Source organism: Miniopterus schreibersii, assembly GCF_964146895.1.
Source record: "Miniopterus schreibersii genome assembly, chromosome: 2".
NCBI lineage: Eukaryota > Metazoa > Chordata > Mammalia > Chiroptera > Miniopteridae > Miniopterus > Miniopterus schreibersii.
The window spans coordinates 50740609-50766027 of NC_138102.1; the positions used below are offsets into that span (position 1 = coordinate 50740609).

Genomic DNA, 25419 nt, shown 5'->3' on the forward strand with positions numbered 1-25419 from the left:
GGGGAAACTGCCTGGGTTATAGGTGGGAGGAAGCATTAAATTGACTAACTTTAGGGCGAGGGCAAGGACTGTTGGGAACTCTCTTGAGGGATGGAAGTGCTGGCAGGTTCCATTGTTCCTTTGTTGAGCTCTCCTCCTACTTAGCTGTCCCTGAACAGGTGAAGGCAAAATCTGTCACTCTCCATTACCTGGGTAACACTGTTTTCTAAATTCCAATAATTCCCTGAGACCTGCTCTGCCTGACCCACTTGCCCAGCCAGAGCCTCTTCCAGAGGCTTCAGACCCTCTACATAAGCAGCAGCCAGCCTCCGCTCATAATGCAGTCTCTTCCTCAGCTGGCACTATAGCTCCTGCTAAGCAGCCCCAAGACCCACATGGGTCTTGCCCAATGGTGGCTGCCCTCTGCCTGTACCAGGGCCCTTCCCAAGATGCTCTCTTGTGAGCTCCTGGTGGAAATGTAAAATGTTGCAGCCACTATTGAAGACAGTATGGAGATTCCTCAAAAAATTAAAAATGTAACTACCATATGATCCCACTTCTGGGTATTTATTTGAAGAAACTGAAACACTAATACAAAAAGATATATGCACCCCTATGTTCATTGCACCATTATTTACAATAGCCAACATACGGAAGCAAGCTAGGTGTCCACTGATAGATGAATGGATAAAGAAGTGCATATATACAATGGAATATTACTCAGCCATGAAAAGAGTAAGTTTTGCCATTTGCAATAACATGGGTGGGCCCTGAGGGTATTATGCTAAGCGAGAAAAGTCAGACAGAGAAAGACAAGTGCTATATGATTTCGCTTATGTGTGGAAAATAAAAAGCAAAATAAACGAATTAACAAAACAACACAAAAACAAACTATAGATACAGGGAACAAACTGATGGGAGGAGGGTGGGGAGCAAAAAAGGTGAAGGGAATTAAGAAGTTCAAACTGCCAGTCATGAAATTAATCACGGGGGTTGTAAAATACAGCAAAGGGAATACAGCCAATAATATTGTGATAAGCATGTGGGTGCCAGATGGGACCTAGGCTTATTGTGGTGATCACTTCGTAAGGTATATAAATGTTAAACCACTATGCTGTACACCAAAAACTAACACAATATTGCATGTTAACTAAAATAAATAAACAAGTTATGTGGCAAAAATAAGTTGAAGGTATAAAAAAATCACAGTGGAGGCAAAAGCACTTGTTTAGAGTGGTGAGAATCAAGACTCTCTGGTGTGTAGAGTGGAGGGAACACCACCCATCCCATCGTTTATAAAAGGGAAGCCCCGCTGAATGGGCTCAGCTTGTCCTCAGTGACCTGAACAGGCCACGTTCTGTCCTAAGAAGCAAGTGGGAGCTCGAACAGCATGTAGCCTGTGGGGAGAGGGGGCGCTGAACGACGCCCAGGTCGTTCTCATGGACCTTAAACTTACAGACCTTCAACCTCCCCTCCTACCTTTAGCAATCTGTTTCTAACAAATGGTCGGGGCAAGGTCATATTTGGGTTCGAGAAAAAGATGATCACATTTTCTGAGACTCTGCAGGTGTGAACAGAATTCTAGCTGCAGAAAAAAACAGAATCAGCCATCTCTCTCGGGGGGACTACGTCAGCCAATTGCTCCATCAACAAACACCGAGCCCCTGCCCTGCACCAGGCACAATCCTGGGTGCAGGCAGAGGAGACAAGAAATTGTTCAAAGCACCGAGGCTCACAGATGCTTGTTGTCCATTAGGGGCATGACTCACCAGCACGGTGTTCTCTTCAGCACGCAAAACCCTCGCCACTGCACGCCGTGGCACAGACAACATTGGTCTGCCCCAGGTCTAGCTACTTCTCCGAGCCCACTGGATAAGCCCCGGCACAGGCAGAATGGGGGGCCTCGCAGGAGAAGTTGGAGGGGAGGCAATAACCACACAAGCACAGAGCAACATCTCTGCTTGGAAGAAGGGCCCGCCCCGTCCACGGAGCAGAGGAGGCGCCACCAAGCAGGCTGGTCTCAGGAGCATGACCACACGCGGCCACATCGGTCATTGTTTCAGGCTCAGACATCCCCTGGATAGGATTCTACTAAAATGTGCTGCCTGGCTATCGGGGCTCTGTCATCACAAACAACACCTAAATATTCAGTACCTAGAAAAGGTCGCATGTTTGAAAAGGAGACGGGAGGGGAAAGGCCGAAGCTGCAGACGGCCAGTTGTCTAGGCCTGGGGCCCTGGGACGGGGAGGAGGGAGCGGGAGGAAGGGAGGGCTCCGAACCCCGCTGGGCCTGGGGGGGGCCGGTCCAGTAACTAATAAAGAGGAATCCTTGGAGGCTGACACAGGGAGCCCACCGTACCTCTTTTTCTTTACGGGGGTTGCAGCAGAGGTGGAAGTGGGGGTGCTGGCGGTGGTCGTGCTGAAGAAAGCCCCGGGTTGCCTGGTGGATCACAAGAACAACAACGGTCACGTTCCCGGGGCCTGTCTGTCCTGTGCCACCCTCACGGTCTCCTAGCCCGTCCCTGCTCCGCCCGGCCCCACGCGCCACAGACTGTCTCACGCGAAGACGGAGGAACAAACAGCCAAAAAGTTCTTCCTCAGTTTACCCACATTATAAATGGACAGGCTCTCATCTAATTAGCTAAAGCTGAGGGAACTGAAGGAAGAAATCATTCATTATATGACACTGATTGTGTGTCTGAAATTCAGACCCATTAATTCAGGTGTGCCACACACACACACACACGTATAATGTATATATGTATTTTAATCCTCTAATTATATTATGACTAAAAATTATATTGCAGTGTTTTTACATTAAAAGCATTAGTTTGTTTAAGAAGACATTTAAGAATTATACCTTTTTAATCTCTATTTAGTATTTATTAATATACACAGACCCTCAAAAAATGGAAGTGGCCCAGTCCTGTTTCAATGACTGAAAGGTTCGGTCCAGTGTGAAAATGACTTTATATGTAAATAGAAATTTAAAAACTAATCAAGTTTTCAAAAATCTACCTAGTTTGGCCCTGGCCCGGTGACTCATTGGGTTGAAATGTCGTCCTGGACACCAAAAGGTTGAGTTAGATTCCCAGTCAGGGCACATACCTAGGTTGTGGGTTCGATTCCTGATGGGAGGCAACCAATCGATGTTTCTCTCTCTCTCTCTCTCCCTCTCTCTCTCTCTTTTTCCTTCTCTCTAAAATCAATGAACATATCCTTGGGTGAGGATTTAAAAAATGTTTTTTTAAATCTACCTAGTTTGGGTAGTTTGTAACTACCTGTAGTCCAGGAAAATATATTTCATCTAAATAGATTGTTAACAAACTCATGATTTCATGACTCAGTTGGGTTGTAGATATGATGGGTGTTTGGAGAGGCATGTGAAATGTAGGGGAAGAATGAACAAATTGCATAAGAGTAAGAAAAAAATAAAATGGTTCTGTGGGGGGAAAAGTAAAAAAAATCTAGATTTTAAAAAAATGAAAAAAGAGTTAGGCTTTGGTGTTTGGTTAAGAGCAGAGGTCAGCGCACTGTTTCTGATAAAGTCTACATAGTAAATGTTTGAAGCTTTGCAGACAATGTCAGTCTTTCTACTCTTTCCCTCTGCTGCATTGCAATTAAACTTTGGCCTGGGGGCAGTATACCCTAGTTTTTGTGTGTTTTTAAAACACATACAAAGAGATACACTTTATTCTAAAAACATAACTTCAGATAGAAAAGTACATACTTTTTTGTTGCCTCTGGTGATCTGAATGCAGACATGTGTCTGGTAAGGAAAAAAAACAAGGCAAAAGTTTGAGCAGCAACGAAGAACAACTATTTGCATCTATTTGAAATTGTCCATGAATTTAGAATTATGATTCTTAAGGGTTGATATTATCTGACAGAAAGAAAAGTATCAGTATTTGAATAAATTTGGTAATGTGATTTTATCATATTTTTATGTCTTATGCTAGATTACAAAGGAAGTTTTTTTCTTTCAGAAAATTCAGTATTTTTTCCGTAATTCTGTTTGGAAATAAGAATGAAAAATTGACATTTCCATGGAAATTTTTATAATCTTTCCATCAGGATAACTTAAACAGGAACATAAACGTGGTAAGAATGATGTCCTGAAGCAGTGAGCTCTCTTGGTGTTTAAGCCAGGACGCAAGGTTTTACTTTTCTCTGACCATAAAAGGTTTTTACTCCAGACTTGTGTTAAAAAAAAACAAATAGAGGAGCCCTGGCTGGTGTGGCTCAGTGTTTAGAGCGTCGGCCAACACACCGAAGGCTCTCGGGTTCGATTCCCAGTGGAGGGCACGTACCTGGGTTTCATGTTCACCCCCAGCCCGGGTGGGACGCGTACAACCAGTCAACGTGTCTTTCTCACATCGGTGTTTATCTGTCTCTCTCTCCCCATCCCTCCCTCCCTTACACTCTCTCTAACAATCAATGGGGAAACTATCCTTGGGTGAGGGTTAAAAAAAAAAATAGAAGATAAGAATTTACAGAAAGATATTAAGTAGGACTGAAGAATTGTAAGTAAATAAATAATGCTTAGAAAAATATTGAACTTGAGCCTTTCCCAAAGTTAGTATATACTGGTACCTATTGGTTAGTTGGTTTTCCAAGGTATTGGCCTTATATATTTTAGCAGCATCGTGTCTGTCTGAGATCCTTTATAAAAAAAAAAACAAGACAAAAGAGTGGATGAACATTACATTATTAAATTTCTTTTAGACTTCTTTTATGCTAGAATAACTTCATGACATAACCCTTCTCTAGTAAAAAGAAATGTTTTTTTCAGATATTACATTTTAGAAAATTTTACAATAAAAAGGCTACTTGTGGCAAAAATCGACTTATGAGGCAATTTTGATAGAGTTTGGAATTTTTAAAGTTCATGCTTTTCAGTTAGCTTTTCTGACTCATTGAGCTCTTAACTCATTAACTATTTTATATTCATTATTGTCTAACAATACATATAGCTAATGACAGTACCTTCTATTTTGGTAAAATACACCAAGGGAAAACAAGGTGTTTTTTTTTAAATGTTTTGTGGCATAGACAATGCTATATGTTTGCCAAACTCATTTTATTTTCCTCTGAGCACACAGGAAGACTACATTTGTCAGCCTTCGTTGCAACAAAGTTGGGACCATGCGATTGAGTTCTAAACTAAAGAATCTGGGCAGAAATGCTGTTTGCCACTTCCAGACACATGCTAAAACCTCTTGCATGATACCCCATGCTTGTTACTCTCCTCCCATTATGGCTTTGGTGTCCATGGATTGAAGGTGGCAGCATTAAATCATGGAAAGAACATAGGTCCCCGAGTCACTTCATGGAGCAGAGTCCCCTATTCTTTCAGCCAGTTACATTGGACTCTGATGAGAGCAAGCAGTAATCTATTGTGCTAAACCAGAGACTTGGGGGCAAGAGAAGGAACTTGTTAAAAGGGTTACATTACCCTAGCAAATTAATTTACTTTGACTAACACATTTTGTTAATAGGGCCTACTGGCCATCAGAGGGTTTAATCCCTGTAATCTCAGGTCTCGTGAAGGAGGATAGGTTTGGAAAGAGTGTGTTTGTCTTTCCCTTGGAAATCTCATGATTGCAACCCTGTCTCATCCCTTCTGGCCCTCACACCCGGTTCTTCCTGAGATGTGAGGCTGTCTTCTGCACATTCTGCAGGCTTGCACAAAACTAGAGCAGAGCAAAATTAGGCTCAGAAAAACAAAAGGCCAGTGAGACTCTTCTGTTGACCCCACATTATGGGTCTACTGTAGTTTTCTCTAAACTTTCGCTTTTACTATCAACTTTAGTACAGGGGCTTATATAAACTGTTTCTGGGAAGGTGGACACTACACTTCACTCTTTAAAAAGTTTATGGGAGAAAAAATATGATTTAATTGTCATTCGTTTAAAGTTATTTAAATTCCTAGATGTCATTTTGACATGTGAAACTAAAATGTTGGGTAAATAACTAATACATTAAAATATTATGAGTCAACCCCAAACACAGTGTCTGTTTACAGTAAATAATGCCACAAACCTGATAGCTCTTGAATGCAAAAGGGAAGAAAGGTTGGAATCCTCCAGAGCTCCATATTCTCAATGAACTATTCACAATACAGGTGTTAACTTATACAGAATCCTAGATTCCACGTATAAAATCTCACATCTAAGGTGATCATCAGGCAAAGACCATGAATATATCCCTTGCACTAACTGCTACTAAGCCTCCAAGATGTTTCTATTTAAAGGGCTCCACAGTAAACCACAGTGAATACCGTACATAAGTTGTCAGGTAATCCTACATCTTAAATCTTAAATGCCCCTTGGAAATTTTTCTCAGAGTTTATAGCTGTCTATGAGACCTCCATATAAAATAAAAATTATCTTGGGAAATTAGTCTAAAGCAAACAGAACCTTAATACCAAATGTTCTCAAGGTTTAAATAAAGGTGAGTCCTGATGTTAAAATTAAATGAATGTAATCAAAATTCTGCAGTGTACAGAGGTAGGCAATACCCACGTGATAATAAAAATAGCTACCTAGTACTCTTTACTGCTCATTTGATACATTTTTCTTTACTCTTCAGGACACCCCTGCAATATAGGTGTAACTATTTTCATTTTATAGATGAAGAAATGGACTCTCAGGGGAGCCAGGTGACTTTCTGTTGGCCACCATCTAGGAAGTAGTCGATCTCCAAATTTCATACACCTGATTCTGTCGTGTGATTTTTCCAACACTCCTATCTTCCCTCAATTATTATTCTTTACCTCCACTATCCTGTCTAGCCTATGAATGATCATGGAGAACTCTGAACCACCATTCCAATATATACGCCAATGTCTTATTACTTATAGAGATTAACTTTGTGCTTCGCTTAGAAATTAAGTTTCGGTCAACTTGTGATATGAAATAGGTTGTTTAATAGGAACCAGTCTTGGAGACAGGGAATACCAAAACAATGTTATTAGCAATGTTATTTTTAAAAGGGTGGGAGGGGTGGGGGGAGTGTTTCACTTCCACAAAAAGACACTAGAGGTCGCCCTAACCTAGGTTTTCCAAATTAGTCCGAAAACCACCATCGGGATTTGGGCCATATAACATGCTATATACGCTCTTATTTACTTCTGTTTCTTTAGAACACCACATATTTTTACCTACATATGCACATTTTTAATGGGAATGCTTCAAACGTAAACTCAGTACTTTTATCATTTCATTTAAAATAAATACATTATTATTGAAATGCATACACACACACACCAGATATATTTGATCACACTCCTCCTAAAATTATTTCCCATCTTGCATGAGGAGTGGCCTGAATTATGCGGTCAAACTCCTACTAACAGGACTTGCCTTTCTATACTGACCCCTATGTCCTCTCTCTTACATTTATTTCTACACTCTGAGAGATATAGATTGCTGTTGGGAGACAGGACTGCCTGGGAAAGGAGTTGACCAGGATGTTTCTTCCAAACATGCCACTAAACTTCTGCATAAATAAAATAGGTAATCTCTGGCTTTATTTTCTAGTGTATTAAATTAAGGTTTTGGCCCGGCCGGGCGTGGCTCAGCGGTTGAGCATCGACCTGGGATCCAGGCGATCAGGGTTCGATTCCCGGTCAGGGCACAGGCCCGGGTTGTGGCCTCGATCAGTGACTCTCTCATCATTGATGTTTCTGTCTCTCTCTCTCCCTCTCCTTTCCTCTCTCTGAAATTAATAAAGATATATTTAAAAAAAAATTAATTAATTAAATAAAAAATAAATTAATTAAGGTTTTGGACTATATTGGTGGTTCTGAATTTTGGCTGTATTAGAATCACTTTATAAGCTAAAAAAAAAAAAAAAAAGCCTGGATCCCACCTCTAATTAAATCAGAATTTGGAGGAATGAGAGGTGGTGGGAACAAGTTATCAACGAAGTTTAAAAGCTCTCCCAGTAATTCTAATTCACAGCTGAGGTGACTCAAGATAGTGTGCCTGTGTGGTCAGGTTTGGTCTGTGGCTAATGTTCCAAGGCTCTATCTCGGGGGTGTGGAAACCTTTTTTCTGCCAAAGGGCATTTGGATATTTATAACATCATTCTAGGGCCATACAAAACTATCAACTTAAACATTAGTCTGCTACATTTGGTCAAACATTTAATTACCTCACCCCTAATGTGATGGCTGGAACTGCGGTTGCCTTGGCAGGGCCAGACCAAATGATTTCTCGGGTCATATCTGGCCCGCGGACCAGATGCTCCCCCCCTGCTCTATCTTGACGGCCTGATAAACTTTCAGACACAGAGCCTACAGAGGCTTAGGTTTCTCTCATAGTTGCCTTTCTTGAGGCATAATTATTGCACTTTCAAATTCATTCCTAGAAAAAGCGTTTTCTTCTCCTCATTTAACAACGCAATAGGACACCTGCAAGGTCAAGGTGAATGGACAGAGGCATTTTGACCCCTCTCTCCACTCAGTGCTATGGAGATGAGATCTAGCACATATACTTCTACAAACTCATCTCTGTCAAGGCTGTTAATTGCAAGAGAGGCTTCAGCGCCTTAGGGATTCCAGTACTGACTGTCCTTCTTTACACAGACTGACTGAAAACCTATGATTAAAGTATGTACATTTGCTACATTAATTAACATTGGCACGGTCTGTATGGAGAATGTATTATATACCATAAGCTTCAGCATATCTGCTTAAAATGTAGCATTTTTGTCTACAATAACAGCACATCTCTAGCTACAGAGAGTGACCTCAACTATCGATGGCCTCAGGTGTCCATTGTGTCTAGACTCCAAGTAAAGATGTTAACTTTGCTCTTTACTTATGCTTACTAGGCATCTCTACCAAATAAAAAACTTGTGTGATTTGTAGCATTTGCACTTCAACCTGAATAGACATTTCTCAATTTTCTCTACCAAGGTGAGCCCTTTCCTTATAACAGACACAACATAATGGACTCATTCTATAAGCCATACGGTGATGCCAGGGCCAAAAGAGTAGTTTCGCTTTCTAAAGTAAAGAGCTAATGTCTTTATCCTAGAGTGGATCAAAACAGTCATGTTATCATCATTTACAGTCTCTCCATAAAGCAGTCATACAAAAACTATTGTTTCTCCACCTTAGGGATGGAAAAACCAAAAGCTGGAACAAGGACTGATAACTCATATTCACAAATACTATGTTCTCCATTTTAAATTGAACAGATTCCACACAATGCCCACCCTACCTATACTCAAACTAGTTTCTTACACTTTTTTCCTATCAATCTACTATTAGCAGGATTTTAGGAAAGTGTTATCAAGATTTTCAGTTATAAAGAAAATAATTCAATTCTTATAGCCTTTCTGTGCCTGCATATAAAATATCATGGTTCAAAGCTTACCTTGGTGAACATTTAAACATCTCATGCTTTATAAGAAATGGGATTTAATATCTGTTATGCCTTCTGCTTACATAGTTCAAAAGGCCTTACCTGTCCAAACTGTCATCAGATCTGTACCGGCTAATTGTGGCTTTTAGCTCGTTTATCTCCTTTGTTTTCCTATAGCAAAGATAATTAGAGACAGATCAAATAAATTACAAAGAAAAAATAGTTTATAAAACCTATCATGCATTTGGTAAAATTTTGGCCTATTCAGTAGGAGATGTATATATTATCAAGAAAAGACAGACTTGCAATATCCAAATACTCTAAGGTTTTGACTTGGAAAAAATAAATTACGTCAAACCCAATTCCTCATGCTAGTAAAGGAATTCTTCTCTATGCTCGCTTATTTCTAACAAGAATGTAACATACTCCAGCTGAGGAAACAACACAGCATACAAAATGGTGAAGATGTGCTCTTGTCAGTGTTGCTGACTTTTACACAGCAGGAACTCGGTCCCTTCCCATCGGCTCTGTTTTGTTTGCAGAGTTTTCGCAGCACCTAAGTCAGCACAACAGTCTGAACACAACTTGCTTCACTTCAAGTTCAGTACCGTGGACAGGGTTGAAAGACAAGAACCTACTGCGGAAGGGAGGGAAGGAAAAGAGAAAACCAGAAAAAGCTGGAAGGAAATGAAAGGAAGAAAATGGGAGAAGAGAGAACAGGTGGGTGTTGGAAGGAGGGAAGGGAGGAGAGAGAGGGAGAAGCGGGGAGGGGAGAAACGGAAGACAGGGAGCTGAGGAAGACGCGCTAACACGAGACGGGAGAGGCAAGAAGACCAGAAAATAGGGAGGAGAGGCTGGAAGGCTCGATAGGAGGAATTATGATCACCGAAGCAGTGGAAATATCTTGATCAGAATGATGAATCAGCAAAAAAAAATATAAAGCCTGTTTAATGCCTTGTCTGACCCTGTGGTTCAGGGAAAGCAAGCTCACTGGGGAATTTTACCACGATTTACTGTGTTTGCTTATCAAAGCACCATCTGAAGCTGACAGGTCAAAGGTATGAAATCTGTAAAAAGTCCTAAAACAGTATATTTAAGATTTAATTTTAACTTGATGTCGTATATTTTTATTAAGCAAACATTTGGAGGTAAACTGTATACAACGCAGTGCTGATAACTATGAGGAAATTAAGAAAGAATTAGCTGTGGACCCGACACACACAGAGCTAGAAGGGACAAATTAGATACCTTCCTGTACCCAAAGGCAGAAAGTGGCCAGTGTCATAAAGGAGGTTCGGGTAAAGCACAAGGAAGTTCTAAGCTGGGAAAGCTTATTTCCAGAGGTAGGAGTCAGAAAAGGCCTCATGGCTGAGGTGCAGTCTGAGCAGGACCTTGGGGGCTACATAAAGGTGAACACACGGAAACAGAGCAGAGGGAGTAGTGTCAGTTAAGGCAAGAAAGAAGCAACGGAAAATCCCTAACACAATTCCCTAAGTTTTTAGGAAATTCAGAGTAAAGCCAAGCTCTGGTTCATCATGGCATGTGATGCATGAATGCAAACAGGTGCTGCAGGGCCATCCAACCCCTTCCATAAGGCAGCCCCTTCTCGGACACTGTCACCCTACGTCTCATTAGCCGGCTTTCATCTCCCTGGCGCTTACCACGACAGAACGTGCTATTTTGTGTTTATTTCTTTTCAGTCCTTCCCTCCTCCACCTTCCACTGGGATGCACGTTCTGTGAGAGCAGGGGTTTCCTTTTGTTCCCAGACCTTACGATAGGACCTGGCTCACAGTAGGCGTCCGTGCAGGTACTGTTTGTTCTTATTTGACGTGTTTTAATGATCTGGGAGAGAACTGCGCAGTAAAATTTCCTAGTTTGTAGTAAGATGAAGCTTGTTATCTAGGGTGCTGAGAATGTATTATTGTCTGTTTCCTTTATTTTTAGTCTCTGCTCATGAGGAACTCTGCACACACTGTCACTTCTGTTGGGAGCACCTCTTTCCTCACCCCATGCCCACCAGCCACCCTGTCCTGCTGGGGAATCTTTCCTCGTCCTTCAAGCAGCAGCAGCACCAGCGTGAATGATCACATCCGCTATTCAGGCAGAGTTCATCTCTCCCTCCTCGCTCTCCCCAAACACTCTCTCACACTTCTACAAGAGCACTGTCCATGGCAAATTTTATTTAGCATTTCAGTTTATGGATTCATCATTTTTCATAAGTGTGAGAGCTCCTTAAGGCCAAGGGTGGCATCTTACGCATCTTTGTATTTCCAGCACCTGGCACAATGTGAGCACACAGCAGGTGCTCCCAAGTGGTGTTGAGTGAACCCCAGCGTGGATATAGCCTCCGCAAAGGGGCAAAAAAGTGTCGAGTGGGCATCCATTTGAGCAAGTGCAAGGAAAAAATAATCTACTACCCTTTTGGAAAATGTAGTTTGGGATTCTAGATGTCAAAGGGAAAATGTCTTGGGCTTAAAGATTTTTTGTTATTGAAGATAAAAGCTCAGTGTGATGCTTAAGCCAAAATGCTGTCAACCAACAAGAAGGTTTCAGGAAACCAATATAGTTTCACATATAAAATAAGCACACAAGGCATTAAGGTCCTGTTACCCTAAAACACACTGAGAATATGAAGCTTAGTTTTCCCAGTCACATTTCAAAACAAGTATGTTTGTTCTTTAATAGTCCCATGTAAAAATGAAATGGAGGGAGCAATTTCCACTGGTGGCTGGACTCAGGCTCCCTTTGTTTGGTGATATGGAGGCCCACGGAGAACAAGACTGTAATCTTCAAAATCATGAAGACCAAGGAGAAGGCGCAGGGAAAGTCAGCTGAATCACAGAGCAGTCACTCAGTCAGATGAACTGAGGCTGGGAACCAGAAAACCGGACACTCTGTGTAGGGGGCTGTAGGCTCCCTTACAACAGGTCAAAATTATGACAAGGTTTAAAAGAGTTTAGAAAAGTCTACAAATAAAAGTATCCAAAATAGACATATTGAAGGTGTCTTCTTAACTTTTTAAACCCCACACCATGAAAGACAATTGTGCTCCTTTACCAGGTATCTCTTGGTGACACACAGGCCACTGGACCAGATAAAACTTGAGTCTGATAAATAATTGTGTTCTTCTGATGGGTGTGGTTGTATGTGTGCTAGTGTAAACATGTTTTAATAAGAATATTATCTATTTATTTGATCGATCTTAGATTATTTAAATCATTATGTTTATTAATTTTGTCTGAATTTTCCTACTAATTTGTCTTTGTCAGTCTGTTTGCCACTGAGTATCATTTACTGGTTTTCTACAAGCCTAGAAGTTTCTAAAAAGGAGTGTACTATCGCAGAAAGCAAGTGAGCTCTGGAGCTGCTATGTCTATATTGCAGGGTTCCTTTCCCTAAGGTTCAGAGATACCTTATCTGGTCATGTCTCTGTGGGAGCCCTTTCCCTTTCCCCATCAGGAGTAGGAGATTGGTTATTCTACTCTTCAAGCTGTAGTTTTGGAAGCATGGAGCTGGAAAAGCACAGAGTTTGCCCTGTGCAAACCCCTGATGATATCACAGAGTATCCTTCACGTGCCCAGAATGTTGGGGAAAGCCTGAGGCAGCCACAAGTATTCCGCCTGTCTTGAACAAGTCTTCTCAAAAACTACCACCTTTGTGTTTCTGCTAATGACGTAACTCGTCTGAAACACTCACCTGTCCAAGGCATCATGGGAGTTATGTCGGTTGAGCACCACCCTACCGTAATTTTCATCTCTGCAGAGAAAGAACAGAATGAAGTCACATGAAAAGTTGCCACAGTATTTAGTAATCGCTAAATAAGGGAGACATAAAACAGCTCACCATTTTTGGCAAGGTTAATTCATTTTACTCCAGGCATAAGAACACAACTATGTATTTATTTTAACCAGTCCCCACTTGAAAGAGCATGGTAAAAGAAACAAGTTTGCCAGTACAAATGATCATTATTCTAACTTATCCCACAAGATTTCCATGTGATTCAACAATGGAATAAGTGTTTGTTGTTTTGTTATGATTTTCCATCAGAGTGTGGGAACTCAAGGCCATCTACTTTGTAGATATTAGAAGAGTCATTTTCTTCAGGAAGGCAAAAGTTTTCTATAAAAATGTTCTAAATTTTAATTAAGCCCATTATGTCTGAGCATCTTCATTTTATGGACTTGATAGTTTTCCTTGACTAGAAATATAATTGCTAATATTTGGTAATTATTCACAGGAGATTTAGCTCATTTTTGAACCATGAGAATACACAGTCTGTTCTGTTTGGTCTTTAACCCTATGAATTAGGCAGGGAAGACATTATCTTTTCCAATTCACAGATAAGGAAATTGATCAGGGATTTCATGTCTTCCTTAAGGCCAAAGGTTAGCAAGTGACAGAGGTGGGTCTAGGACTCAGATCATTTTATTCCAAACCTTTGCTTTTCCTATTGGTCAACCCTACAAAAGACCATCAGAGAGAAAATTCCAAAGCCGTGTCCTTCTTACTTTGTAAAATTGCCTGAAAGTATAGGCAATTTTAGGAAATGTCAAAACATGTAGTAGAGCCTTTGGTCTTGAGCCAAGGCCGAGAGTAAGTACATGAATCTTTTTCATGTCAACCCAATCAAACCTGAAATACCACATTTCTTCTGGTTCTGCTCCACTAACATTACTCAACACTCTGAAATCATTTATAATAAAGCTATAAAAAACCATAGTAGACAATTAAAAAGAAAGAAGAACAGTGAAACATCTCCAGCAAATATACACCCTCAAAAATCCCAAGAGAACCTTTCTATCTCCCTTGGTATCCTTCCCTAAACTTAGGAGAGAGTAGCAGACAACAGCCATGTTTTTACCTGAAGAAAAATTATAACGAATTGCCCAGAACTGGGCCAGTGGGAGTAGGGGAAACATCAGAGCCAACTTCCCCTCATTCAGCAGCTGTCATACCACCCAAGCTGGCTTCCCTGGGTCTTTTTAAGAAGGCATAAAACCATGATTCCTGCCAACTCTAATTTGTCTTAGACATCTCTATCTTCACCCATCTGTGCAAATATTTGCAACCCAAAATTTATGCTCTACATTGGACATCACTCTAATGCCATATTAGGCTCTGACAGATGACATAAACACTGCTTCACAGAAGGAAATCATTGTTGTCCAAGAGTGTTAACTCTAAAAGTTAGTGTGAGCCTCCAAATACGCCCCATAGTCCCTTAAAATAATATTTAATAACAGAAACCAATAGATATTTTTATTTAACAGTTACAAGCATACTCCTCAAATAAACATCCATAGATAGTTTAGTAGTAAATTCAGATTTCTACTAAAAATGCAAGATTTCTGAACTTCAGCACTATTGACATTATGGATTTGGTAATTTTTTGTTCTGAGATGTGTCCTGTACATTGCAGGATGTTTAGCAGCATCACTGGCCTCTACCCTCTAGATGTCAGAAGTATTTCCCCCTTTTCGACAACTAAAAGTGTCTTATAATCTTGCCAAATATCCCCTGGGGGTAAAATTGCCCTGATTGGATTGAAAACCATTGGTATAATGGAAGGATAATGGTGACCATAAAATCTCAACTCCACCACTCAGATTTCCCATCTGTGTAATGATGATATAATACCTACCTTATGTGGTTGTTGTGAGATTTAGTAATGCTTGATATGGAAAGTAATGCTTGATGTGTCAAGCCTGACACATAAGAGGGAATAAAAAAAATGTGTGCATATGTATATACATAATTTATAATAAATATATATCTGGGCTGGACAAATGTCGATTGTAAATCTTTGTTGGCAAGAAGGCAATATGCCTATGATCATAGCTTTAAAATCATAGTTGAAACAATGCTCAAAGCAGATAAACCTTTCTGAATAGTAAGTCTTTTCCTTTACAAAATAAGATCATATTTACCACCACCTAGAGGTATATGGCTAGCTGGGACTAAAATAAGTTAAGAATTTATTGACTTCACTTGTGCATAAATAAATTTTATTTTAAATTATTTTAAATTACTATTACATTTTTAAATGTGCACTCATACTGTTCTGTTAGTTTCAACTGACATGATCAACAAGCACCAGAAATCTCCCTGCCACAAACATCTATTTAGTTATAACAATGAAACCCTGCTTTCTCTCACCAATGACTTACATCCTCTTAGGTATGTGAACAGCAAAAATGGTAGTGATGTTCTTGAAAATCTGATGTTACCAGTTTATGCTTAATAAACCTTACCAAAAATTAGGCCATGCAACCAAGTGTTTTAGAATGAAAGTACTCACTTTTTAGATGGCCACTAGCTTCCCAAACGGAGAACGGCTCTACTCATCCACCCACTCCACACCCTCTTACCTTTCTTCTTCAGGTCGGTTCTTTATCCAGCTGTTATCCTGTAAGAAAGTTCTCCTTTTGTTCACCTCGAGGAAACCCTGTTGTCTCTGGGTGCTCCCCTGAGTGCAGCTCTTCATAGCTATCAACAGAAAAATGAAAGAATGGGTGATGTAAATGCATAGAGTTGAGTGTGGGTTTCTTAACCTGGAAATCTCGACAGGCACATCTGATTGGCCAACACCAACCTCCTCGGCTGGCAAGTGCAGCACTGTTTCAACGTAGGATGCACCAGCAAGAAAAAACAAATCCCACACCCCATCATCAAAGATAACATATAACTGCGCAGGTGCCAACTGAAACTTCCCATGCAGCTCATGAGGCTCCGTCTGGCTCCCGGGAGCGTAGAACCACGGGCCTGGGATAAACGAGGGCAGAGCTTAGTGGGTGGCATTTTACCCAAGAAAGAAATATGCCTCAGAAGGACACACAGGACTATTTTAAAAACACCTAGTAAATAACAGTCAATAAGCTCTGGTGCTTTTGATTATAAAGAACTTCATTCTTTAATTTCACAGGAGAAACACAGAAGGTCATACACAAAACAGGGCATTTCTGCTGATTTTATTTAAAAAATTTTTGAGTTGCAATTATATGAGTAAATGCTGTTGCATTCTTACTTTTCTCTTCAGCATAACTTTAGCAATGCTAATTAAATCAGACTGTTGCTTCTAAGCATTCAGTATCTATATAAAATAATTAGGACCTGTGAGTGTTTTCCCCAAATTTTTCAGTTTTCTGAGGAAGGGAAAAATCATCTACATTACCATTTCCTGTGGGAGACGTTTTTCTTAAGGAGAAATTGGACATGCTGCCTTCCAGTACAGATCTAAAAGGAAAATGGGGGTGGGAAAACACAACAATGACTCTAAGAATCTACAAGTGACTCTCCCATTGCTAATGAGACACATTTTTCAATGGTATTGACAAAGTCACAGGATCTGATATAATGAATACGTGACACAGGTGTCCCCTAAGAGCCTGAGAGTTCATCTACTCCACTGTGTTCTTTTTTCAGATGAATAAGCTGAGGCCCAGAGTGTTTTTAGTGTCCCCAGTGTTACAGAACAAGCAATTGGCTGAATCAGGTCATCAGTTAATCCATTTATTCAATCAATACATGTGCATTGTGGGGGAGTGGGGGACATCTGTAATACTGCAAACAATAAATATATATATATTTTTTAAAAAGAATGAGAGTGAAAAAAAATAATAATAAATGTGCATTGGATGCCTATGATAGGCCAGGCACTGAGCCAGGAGTTGGGGACAAAAAGCTAACTAAGACAAGTGTCTGGTCAGGTTAATAAAGAGAAACAGCGCGGTATGCAGAGTTCCCCAAGGAGGGCGCATGGGCTCCTGGGGAAGCCAAGGTGAACCCAGGCAGCAGAGGTGTGATGAGAGGGGGGCAGCCAGGGGCATGGCAATCACAGAGCTGGGAAACAATGATGGTTTTAGGTAACCACTGCATGGAAAGCCCAAAGTTTCTTAGCTATGACCAACCACCACTCCTAAGCTGTTAAGGGGTTAAGGCAACCCACAGTCCTGGTTTGCCCGGACCTGATTGGGTTTCCAGAGCTGTATTATGACTTTGTGAATCCTAGGCATGTTTGTTTTCATGGGCCTCTTCCTTTTTTTTTTTTTAAATATATATATTTTTTGTAACATACATTTTTAAATTTCAACTGATAATGCACCAGGACATATCAGATTTTTGGAAACTTCCTTTACACACATACACTTAAAAATTATATTTATGACTGTTAGTATAAACACGAATAATAATCCAGGCTGGCTTCCCTATTATATATTTATTATTATTATTATTATTTTTCTTCTGCTGATAAAAGGAATTAAAATTAGAACCCTTTTGTGGGCCCCTAAAGGTATCATGAGCCCTAGGCACCTCCTTCTCTGTTTAATGGATAGGTCAGCTCTGGGTTTCCACTAACGTGACACTTTCAGTTTTAAAACTGGAAAATTTTCGGGCAACCAGAGACGTCTGCTCACCCTGGGTGAGGTGTTGTTTTTTGCAGAGGTCATCCAACCAGGCAGGGTGTGAAATGAGGCACTAGCTCTCAGGGTAGAAGCACGTTCCAGGCCCAGCTTTATCACACTCAAGTTCTGTAGCTGAACCACTTAATCTCCCCGTGGGATGGGGCTAATGAAACCTGCCATCGACTCCATAAGGTTGCTGTGACAAGCCAATGAATAATGTACATAAAAATCACTCTGTTAAACAATAAGTGCTATTTGAACTTAAGGTACTATTATCAGACAGCCGTTTATAGTTATAACTTGGGGTTTCTGAAAGGTCCCATCTCCCTTCCTCTGATGCAAAAGTATCTCCTATAATAACTTGTTATGGGATCTGAAGTGGTAAAAGGTACACTCCTTTGGATGAAGTCATTGTTTTCCCTGGAGTCTTCTCTTTAGAATATAAATTCCCCCAAGAGTCTGTGAGAAATGGAAACTATTGATGCTCAGGAATCTGGTGCTCAGGGGCTATGGGCTCAGGCCGCATCTGCTCTGGGGAATAGCCCGTAGGCGCTACACCTGTAGCCTGTGACTGACTGACTCTCTTGCCTCAAGGTAGAGCCATTCTGCGGTTGATTTGTGCTTCAGAGCTCACCATGGGGTCTGGCTGAAGCTAGGCCAGCCCAGAGCACATCCCGCTCTGCTCCTTTCTCTGCCTCCCCTTCTCCTTTCTCCCCAGAGCATACCCTCAGTAAGTCACAGACACCCTCAGGCACTGCTTCTAAGGAACCCAGCCAAAGACTAACAACCAGTGTAATCAGCCATGGCTGTACACTCTACTAAGAGCTGAGTCTGAAAGTCTTTCTGAAGTTAGAAAGATCTGCATTTAAGGATGCTATTTACTGACTGTGTCACCTTGGGTATCTTATATAGTTCAGCCCCCTCATCTGTAAAATAAAATGAAATAGAGCTGTTTTGAGGATCAAATTAGATGACATATGTAAAGTGTCTAATTATTGTCCAACACGGTAGGTGCTCAATAATTCTTAACTTCATGCCTCTATCCCCTTAGAAGGCAGAGAGCAAAAACATAGGGGAGGGGTGGTTGAGTGTGGGGAGGAGATGGAGCAGCCTTGAGTTTGGGCTGCTAAGCACACAGGGAGTCTGGGTAGCCCCTGGCTGGCTGTGTTTGGAGGTTGCTAAAACTTTGGCAGAAAGAGAGGTAAAGAAGTATCTAAAGGCAAATTTCCATCTCAACTACTTGTTCATTTTGCTTCGGTCTGGCCCTGTTTTTCTGAGTTCTTGGCTAACCCATTTCGTGTTTCTAAAACGGGCTCTGATAAATTCTTCTCCTCTTAGTAGGTAAAGACCTGAAGAGTTCACAGCTGATTGAACTGGGTTTCTGCGGGGGTCAAAATGCTGACTGTATATTTGATGATACATTTGCAGAGATTGCAAATTAAATCCTGAGACATAGGCTAAAGGGAGAAAAGGCATTTTATAATGATCTGCTATTTGTCTGTTTCTCCCAAAAGCTTGAGTTTCCTGTGGGCAAGGTCTAAGTCTTCCTCTTTCATATTCCCAGAGCAGGTGCTCTCTAGATGCTATTGTGGGCTGAATTGTGTCTCACGAAAATCCATATGTTGAAGCCCTAACCCTCTGTACCTCAGGATGTGCATGTATTTGGAGAGTGTCTTTAAAGAGGTGATTACGTTAAATGAGGCCATTGGGGGTGGTAATCCAATCAGGAATCTGATTGGTATCCTTATAAGAGGAGGAAATTTGGATGCACAAAGAGACACCAAAGATGTGTGTGCACAAAGAAAGAGCCATACAAGAACATAGAGGGAAAGTGACCATCTGCAAACCAAGGAAAAAGGCCTCACAAGAAACAAAACCTGACAACACCTTGACGTTGGATGTTCAGCCTCCAGAACTGTGAGACTACAAATTTCTGCTGTTTAAGTCCCCCAGTCTGTGGTATTTGGTTATGGCAGCCTTTGCAAACCAATAGCGTGCTTAAGGGAAAAGTGATTTAAATGTTCCTAAAACAGCTAAGTCATTCCAAGAGCTCTGTACCACACTGTTTCTGACCTGTGCCCTTGCGTCTTCAGCGTCCTACCACACAGGGAAGTTGCTAACAATGTAAATATCCTTTAGTTGAGCACCTGATCTGAATAGGTTTCTTCACAGGCATTGTCTCTCAGCCTCAAATGAACTCTGCAAGTTATTACCTTCACCTCCCAGATAAGACAACTGAAGCTCAGGGAGAGAGTATCTAACATGCCAAAGGTGATAAGGAGACTCTAGCTTGTAAACCAAAGCCAACTCCTTCTTCAGCAACCAGAAATAATGCTCATTATAAATCTTTGCAAGCCCAGACCAGTGCCCTGGCATTAGAGTGAGAGAGGGAAGGTAGACAGCAGGGGCCTGCCTGATTCCTGGCATCTGTGTCTTTGGAAGTCCCATGACTTCTGCGTCCAGTGCCTGCAGCAGGAGAACCAGGGAATCACTGCAGCAGCAGCAGACAAACCCTCACAGAGCAGCCTTCTCTGTGTTCTCCCTGACACCCCCTTGGCATATGCCCATGCAAGAACTTGCACACAAATGGTCATAGCAGTATTATTTAATACAGCCCCAAAATGAACACAGTTCAAACGTCCATCAAGGAATGAATGGATACATAACACGTGGCATATCCATACAATGGAATATTACCTGGCAATAAAGAGGAAGTATTGATGCATGTTACAACATGGCTGAAGCTTGAAACATGCTATGATGAAAGAAGCCAGGCATAAAACATGACATATGTATGATTCCATATGGATGTTGTTTTTTAGATTTTCCTTGGTATCCCACCGCAGTTATCCCTTTAGGCTCCACTGGGTAAGGAGGAGAGTTCAGACAATACTAATACTTTCAATGATTTTATAGTAATTTATATTTTATCTCATTTAGTTTCCACAACAGTGTTTTAAGAATGATTATAATCCTGCCCGGCCGGGCGTGGCTCAGTGGTTGAGCGTCGACCTAGGATCCAGGCGATCAGGGTTCGATTCCTGGTCAGGGCACATGCCCGGGCTGCGGGCTGCAGCCAATCAATGACTCTCTCATCATTGATGTTTCTATATCTCCCTCTCCTTTCCTTTTTCTGAAATCAATAAAGATATATTAAAAAAAAAAAAAAAAAAAAAGAATGATATAATCCCTACTTTGCAGATACAGAAGCAGGGAATCAGCTTGAGTAGCTGATGAGTTGACAAGCTGGGACTCAACATGAGGTTTTCCAGCTTGAGGCTCATCCAGATTGTCAGCACTTCCTGCAGAGAGTTGTCTAGAGAAAAACAGCTATCTCCTCTTTACCTTATGGCTCGCCCTCATCAGATCCAGCATCCTGCAAGAGGGGCTGATATTTTCATGCCTTCTGGAGAAGGCCTAGCTAAATGGAATCAACTGAGATAAGACTTCCAAACAATCTCATGGCTCTTCACCTCTTTCTCCCTGCCAGTTACTAGCCTTGGGTAGCCTATAAACACCTCACAAGCTCCATTCCAGAATCTCTGATATATTTTCTAGAATAGTTTCCAACGAACACACTTGCTTTCCCAGTTTTATCTTGTCTCTTCCATGAAAGTTGCTTAGCCTTTTGACTTCCCCTTCTCTGGAACCAGGATGCGCTGCAGAAGGTAGGAGTAACCACCTTGGGACCATGACTAACCACCAGGACTAAAGTCACACACTAACAATGGCAGAGCAGGAAGACAGAAGGAGACTGGTTCCTTGACACTATCATAGAGCTGCCACATAGCCCTGGATTATCCATCTCTGAACTTCTCCTTGCAAAAGAAAAATAAACCTAGTTTGTTCAGGATATTGTGTTTCCATATTTCAGTTACTCGATCCTAATGTTCTTTCTACCTGTCATGAAGACATTGTGGAGCAAATAGGTCTAAAAGTTCATGGTGATCTACAAAATAAGATATTAGTGACTCTTTCATTAGTAAAATATGATTTCTAGCAACATGTTTAGTTGTCCAATGTTTCCAGCAAGCATTACTTGTTGAGTCTCTTCTATGTATTTCAGATTGTGCCACATGCTTTATACATGTTATCTTATTTAATTCTCCTAGGTGAGTGTTATTATATTTAATTACAGAAACCCCAAACTCAGAGAAGTTAAATAACCTCCCCAAGGTCACACAGTAAGTAGCAGAACCAGGAACTGTGACTGCATCCCCAGGAGCTCTTTTCAGTACACATACTATATGTCTCTCAAAGTACCATGTGATATGCTCAATACCAGACACTCAGGGAAATGCCTTGGAGTTCCAAAGGATGGAAGATACTGGGAGAGTAGCTGAGAGGAACAGCAGTAATGAATGACTGTTCCATCATCCCTGGACAGCTCAGCCTCGAGCCTCACCCCTCCCATGGCCACACCGAAGCCAGGAGTAGCCTGGCACTATATTCTTCCCTGGATCTATCTCCCCACTAGACGGTTCGATAACATTTTATATTCTTACCCAGCTCCAAGTTATTCATCGACAGAGGTACCTATTATGTATTCTATTTTTAGGTGATAATAGTTTAATCAATATGCAGGAGCTTTTTAATGCAAATCTATGTGTGTTTCTCTTACTTCTCCTGCATGACCTCCCTCAGCCCCATCTGCTCTGCATTTTTTCCCCTTAGAACCCATTGGCCATTTCACCTTAACCATCTCCTCATGTCAACCCATTGGGTGGCCCCAGGACCATTGTTAGAACCTCCAATCTAAAACTGCTAAAGTGCAAGCACCGATTTCACCCACCTCTAATTCCACAGAAATTTTACTGCAACGGAACTCTTTTCATCTTGCCCAGAATATAAAGCAATATTTTTATATATGGATATTTCTTGTTATTAAAAATGGCTCAACAGCATATGCTTCTGTGAATAATGCCCTTGTTAAAAATAGCCTTTTAGAGAGTGAATTAGAGATTACAAACCTCTCAAATGGGTAGTATAAAAAATACATGCAGCAAAATATTAATTTTATGTCATTCTTTAAAGGAATTACTTATTTAGGGACTGAGGTTATCCTGAGTTTCAAAACTACTCAAAACCCAAATAATGACAACTTAGTAGCCTCAATTCAGACAATTGGGCTTATTATTAAGTGCCATCATTCAGTTTCATTCTAATTAAGTTTTTAACTTCTCACAAGAAAGATGAAACTCTAATCGTGGCTCCTCCAAAAGCTGTTACCAGTACATATGACTAACAATGTCAGACACCAGCAACAGTATTTTAAATGTGGAATATTATGGGCAAAATTGTGTGAAAGCTGTGTGTCTCAATTATGCTGGGGACTACAAAAACCTTTCCTGTTAAAGCACTGAATACACAAGTTGGAAACTCTGATGTGAAATCATGATGTCAGAATCAATCAGGATAGAAGAAAATATAAACTTTTCAACTTCTGGCCCACTATCTACAGCTTCTGCCGAAAGACACCTCTCTTTAGGCTTTAGGTGAAATCACTCATCTGAAGTTCTGAATCACAGAACTAATCAACTTTCTTAGTGCTCTCTGGATGTATTTGAAACTATCAAACATCTCCTATTTCTTAAAATGTCTTCTATTCAGTGTTTCTTTATCCCCTTATGATCTTTCTCAGTTTCCTTTAGTATATTTCTATATTTAATAATAGCACTTCCCTGGGATCATGTAGATCCATTAGGTAATCTGCGACTCCCATAGCCCAATCCCAGCCTTGTCTCCTCCTGTCCCAACTCCAAGAATTCCCTGGGCCACCTTCCAACCAAGTATAACCTTATTCTTCATCTTTTGGGTCCTCTTACATCAAGACTTTGTAGACCTCTCGCTTCTCTTACCACCCAAGGACAAAATGCCTCCTGAATTGTCTTATAATAATATCTTTACCATTACCTGCTAACTTGCTCTTAAGAAAGATTATATGAGCAGAGAAACTGGAATTGGGTGGGGCAAAAAAAGAACAGGAAAAGTAAGACATAAAAGGAAAAAATGTGGAACAAAAATAAATGAACAAAATAGAGAATAAGAGAAGAGGGTGGGGGAAAATCCATTACGACTGCTGATATGTTGGATCATATGATAGTTACAGCTATTTGAGCTAAATTTTATATGTGTTATTTCATTTAAGACTCACACAATGCTTTAAGGGTGACTCTATTATTCTCATAAGTGAAACTTTAGGACCAAGGATTTCAATGAAGTCAGTCTTTTTGTAGAAGGCTAGGGCAGGAGGTGGAAGCGGGTGAAGCTAGTTCTTTCTGGAAAGAGGTTCTGGATGGGCAGTTTGCCTAAGGTCGCGTAGCTAGTGCACCATGGGGACTCCAACCCAAGTCAGCTTGACACCGAAGTTCCTGTTCCAGGAGCCCAGGAAAAAAAGGGGCCAAAGTTACCAGACTAAAAGAAATGGTGAGAAGGATGACATTCCCTGTTCAGTAGACATTGTGATGGGCCCAAGCAAGAGTGGGATTTGGAGCAGACTTTCTTTGATCATTTTACCAAAATCTCGTGAGATCAGCACAGAGTGATAACTGAATATTTTAACTGCTCCAAACTTTTTCAATTAATTTATCAAGCTTCTCATATACTTAATGTAAATTGATATATTTATGGAAAAGACCAAATATGAATAGTCCCTTAGGGGAAATCTTTATAGTGATGGAAAGTATTAAAAAGCTAACATTTCCTTATGGAAAGAAATACTGCAAAAAACGTCCAGGAAATGGCATATGTACACACCCTAGTGGTATTCACCTTTGTGTATGAAGTCTTGAGGGTTTCATGGCCCAATAATGGTGCCATATCCACTAGGATTTGAATCTTAGAAGTCACTGGTAATAAGGAAAACTCCCTAGAAACTTGAAGAGGACAAGTTCTATGAAACCATTTTCAATAGAAGAATAAGTGGGACCCAATGATTGCAAAGTAATAAGCAGAAGCATTATCTTCTAGAGATAAATTTTTTTAAAAACCCATTAAACAACTAATTATCACATTAAAAAACATGAAATATTATGTAAAGAGAAAACAAACAGAGCTTCACAAAGCAGAAATGTCAAGAAGTTCGTTTAAATTAATGGACTGTGTTTGGTCTAAATATGCAGTGTAGAAGGAAATCCAATATTATCAGGCTGGCAGACTGATTTTAGCCTCCTGCAACGGCTGTAAATTGGCTATTTCTTTAGTCATGTGGCCTCACAGTGACTAAACTTGGGAAACTTGCTGACGGTGAAATGGTTCAGAATGTAGCACAGATGAAATCTTTTAGCTAGCCAGAGGTCTATATGCTACTGATTTTCTGAGTGTGATAACCACCAACCATAAAATCTTCTTACTGTTTCTTCTCATTTTTAATATAAGACCTTACCCACCCTTGTTTCCGCCACCTATCGTTTCTGCGGAATGATAACATCAAGCATGAGCATAAAGTGTCCTACTCTCTGGGACAGTTATGTTTCATTTTACAAAAACGCTCATCTAGCATTCATTAATGAGAATGCTATTTAATAAAAATAATCTATCCCCTGAGCCCCTCATAGGTTCTAACTGGAAATATTTTTTAAATGAGTGAAAACACAAATTTTGACCACAAACTAGGGCCAAAACTCTGTTACCTTAAATACTTTATCATATTTCATATTCACA

General features: G+C 40.6%; 1 protein-coding gene across 4 annotated transcripts in view; it reads right to left on the minus strand.

Moving 5' to 3' along the window:
* SCEL (sciellin) overlaps positions 1 to 25419 on the minus strand; it is a 98490-nt gene that overhangs the window by 64741 nt on the left and 8330 nt on the right. For 3 of the 4 annotated variants that reach the window (XM_081129597.1, XM_081129598.1, XM_081129599.1), the window contains exons 2-8: positions 16527 to 16588; positions 15724 to 15841; positions 13052 to 13111; positions 9456 to 9524; positions 4573 to 4641; positions 3710 to 3748; positions 2339 to 2419 (exon numbers count right to left, since the gene is read on the minus strand). In XM_081129597.1, the coding sequence (XP_080985723.1) occupies positions 2339 to 2419; positions 3710 to 3748; positions 4573 to 4641; positions 9456 to 9524; positions 13052 to 13111; positions 15724 to 15841; positions 16527 to 16569 (479 nt within the window). In that variant the 5' untranslated portion in view covers positions 16570 to 16588. The remainder of the gene's footprint in view (positions 1 to 2338; positions 2420 to 3709; positions 3749 to 4572; positions 4642 to 9455; positions 9525 to 13051; positions 13112 to 15723; positions 15842 to 16526; positions 16589 to 25419) is intronic. The other variant, XM_081129600.1, reaches the window with a different exon arrangement.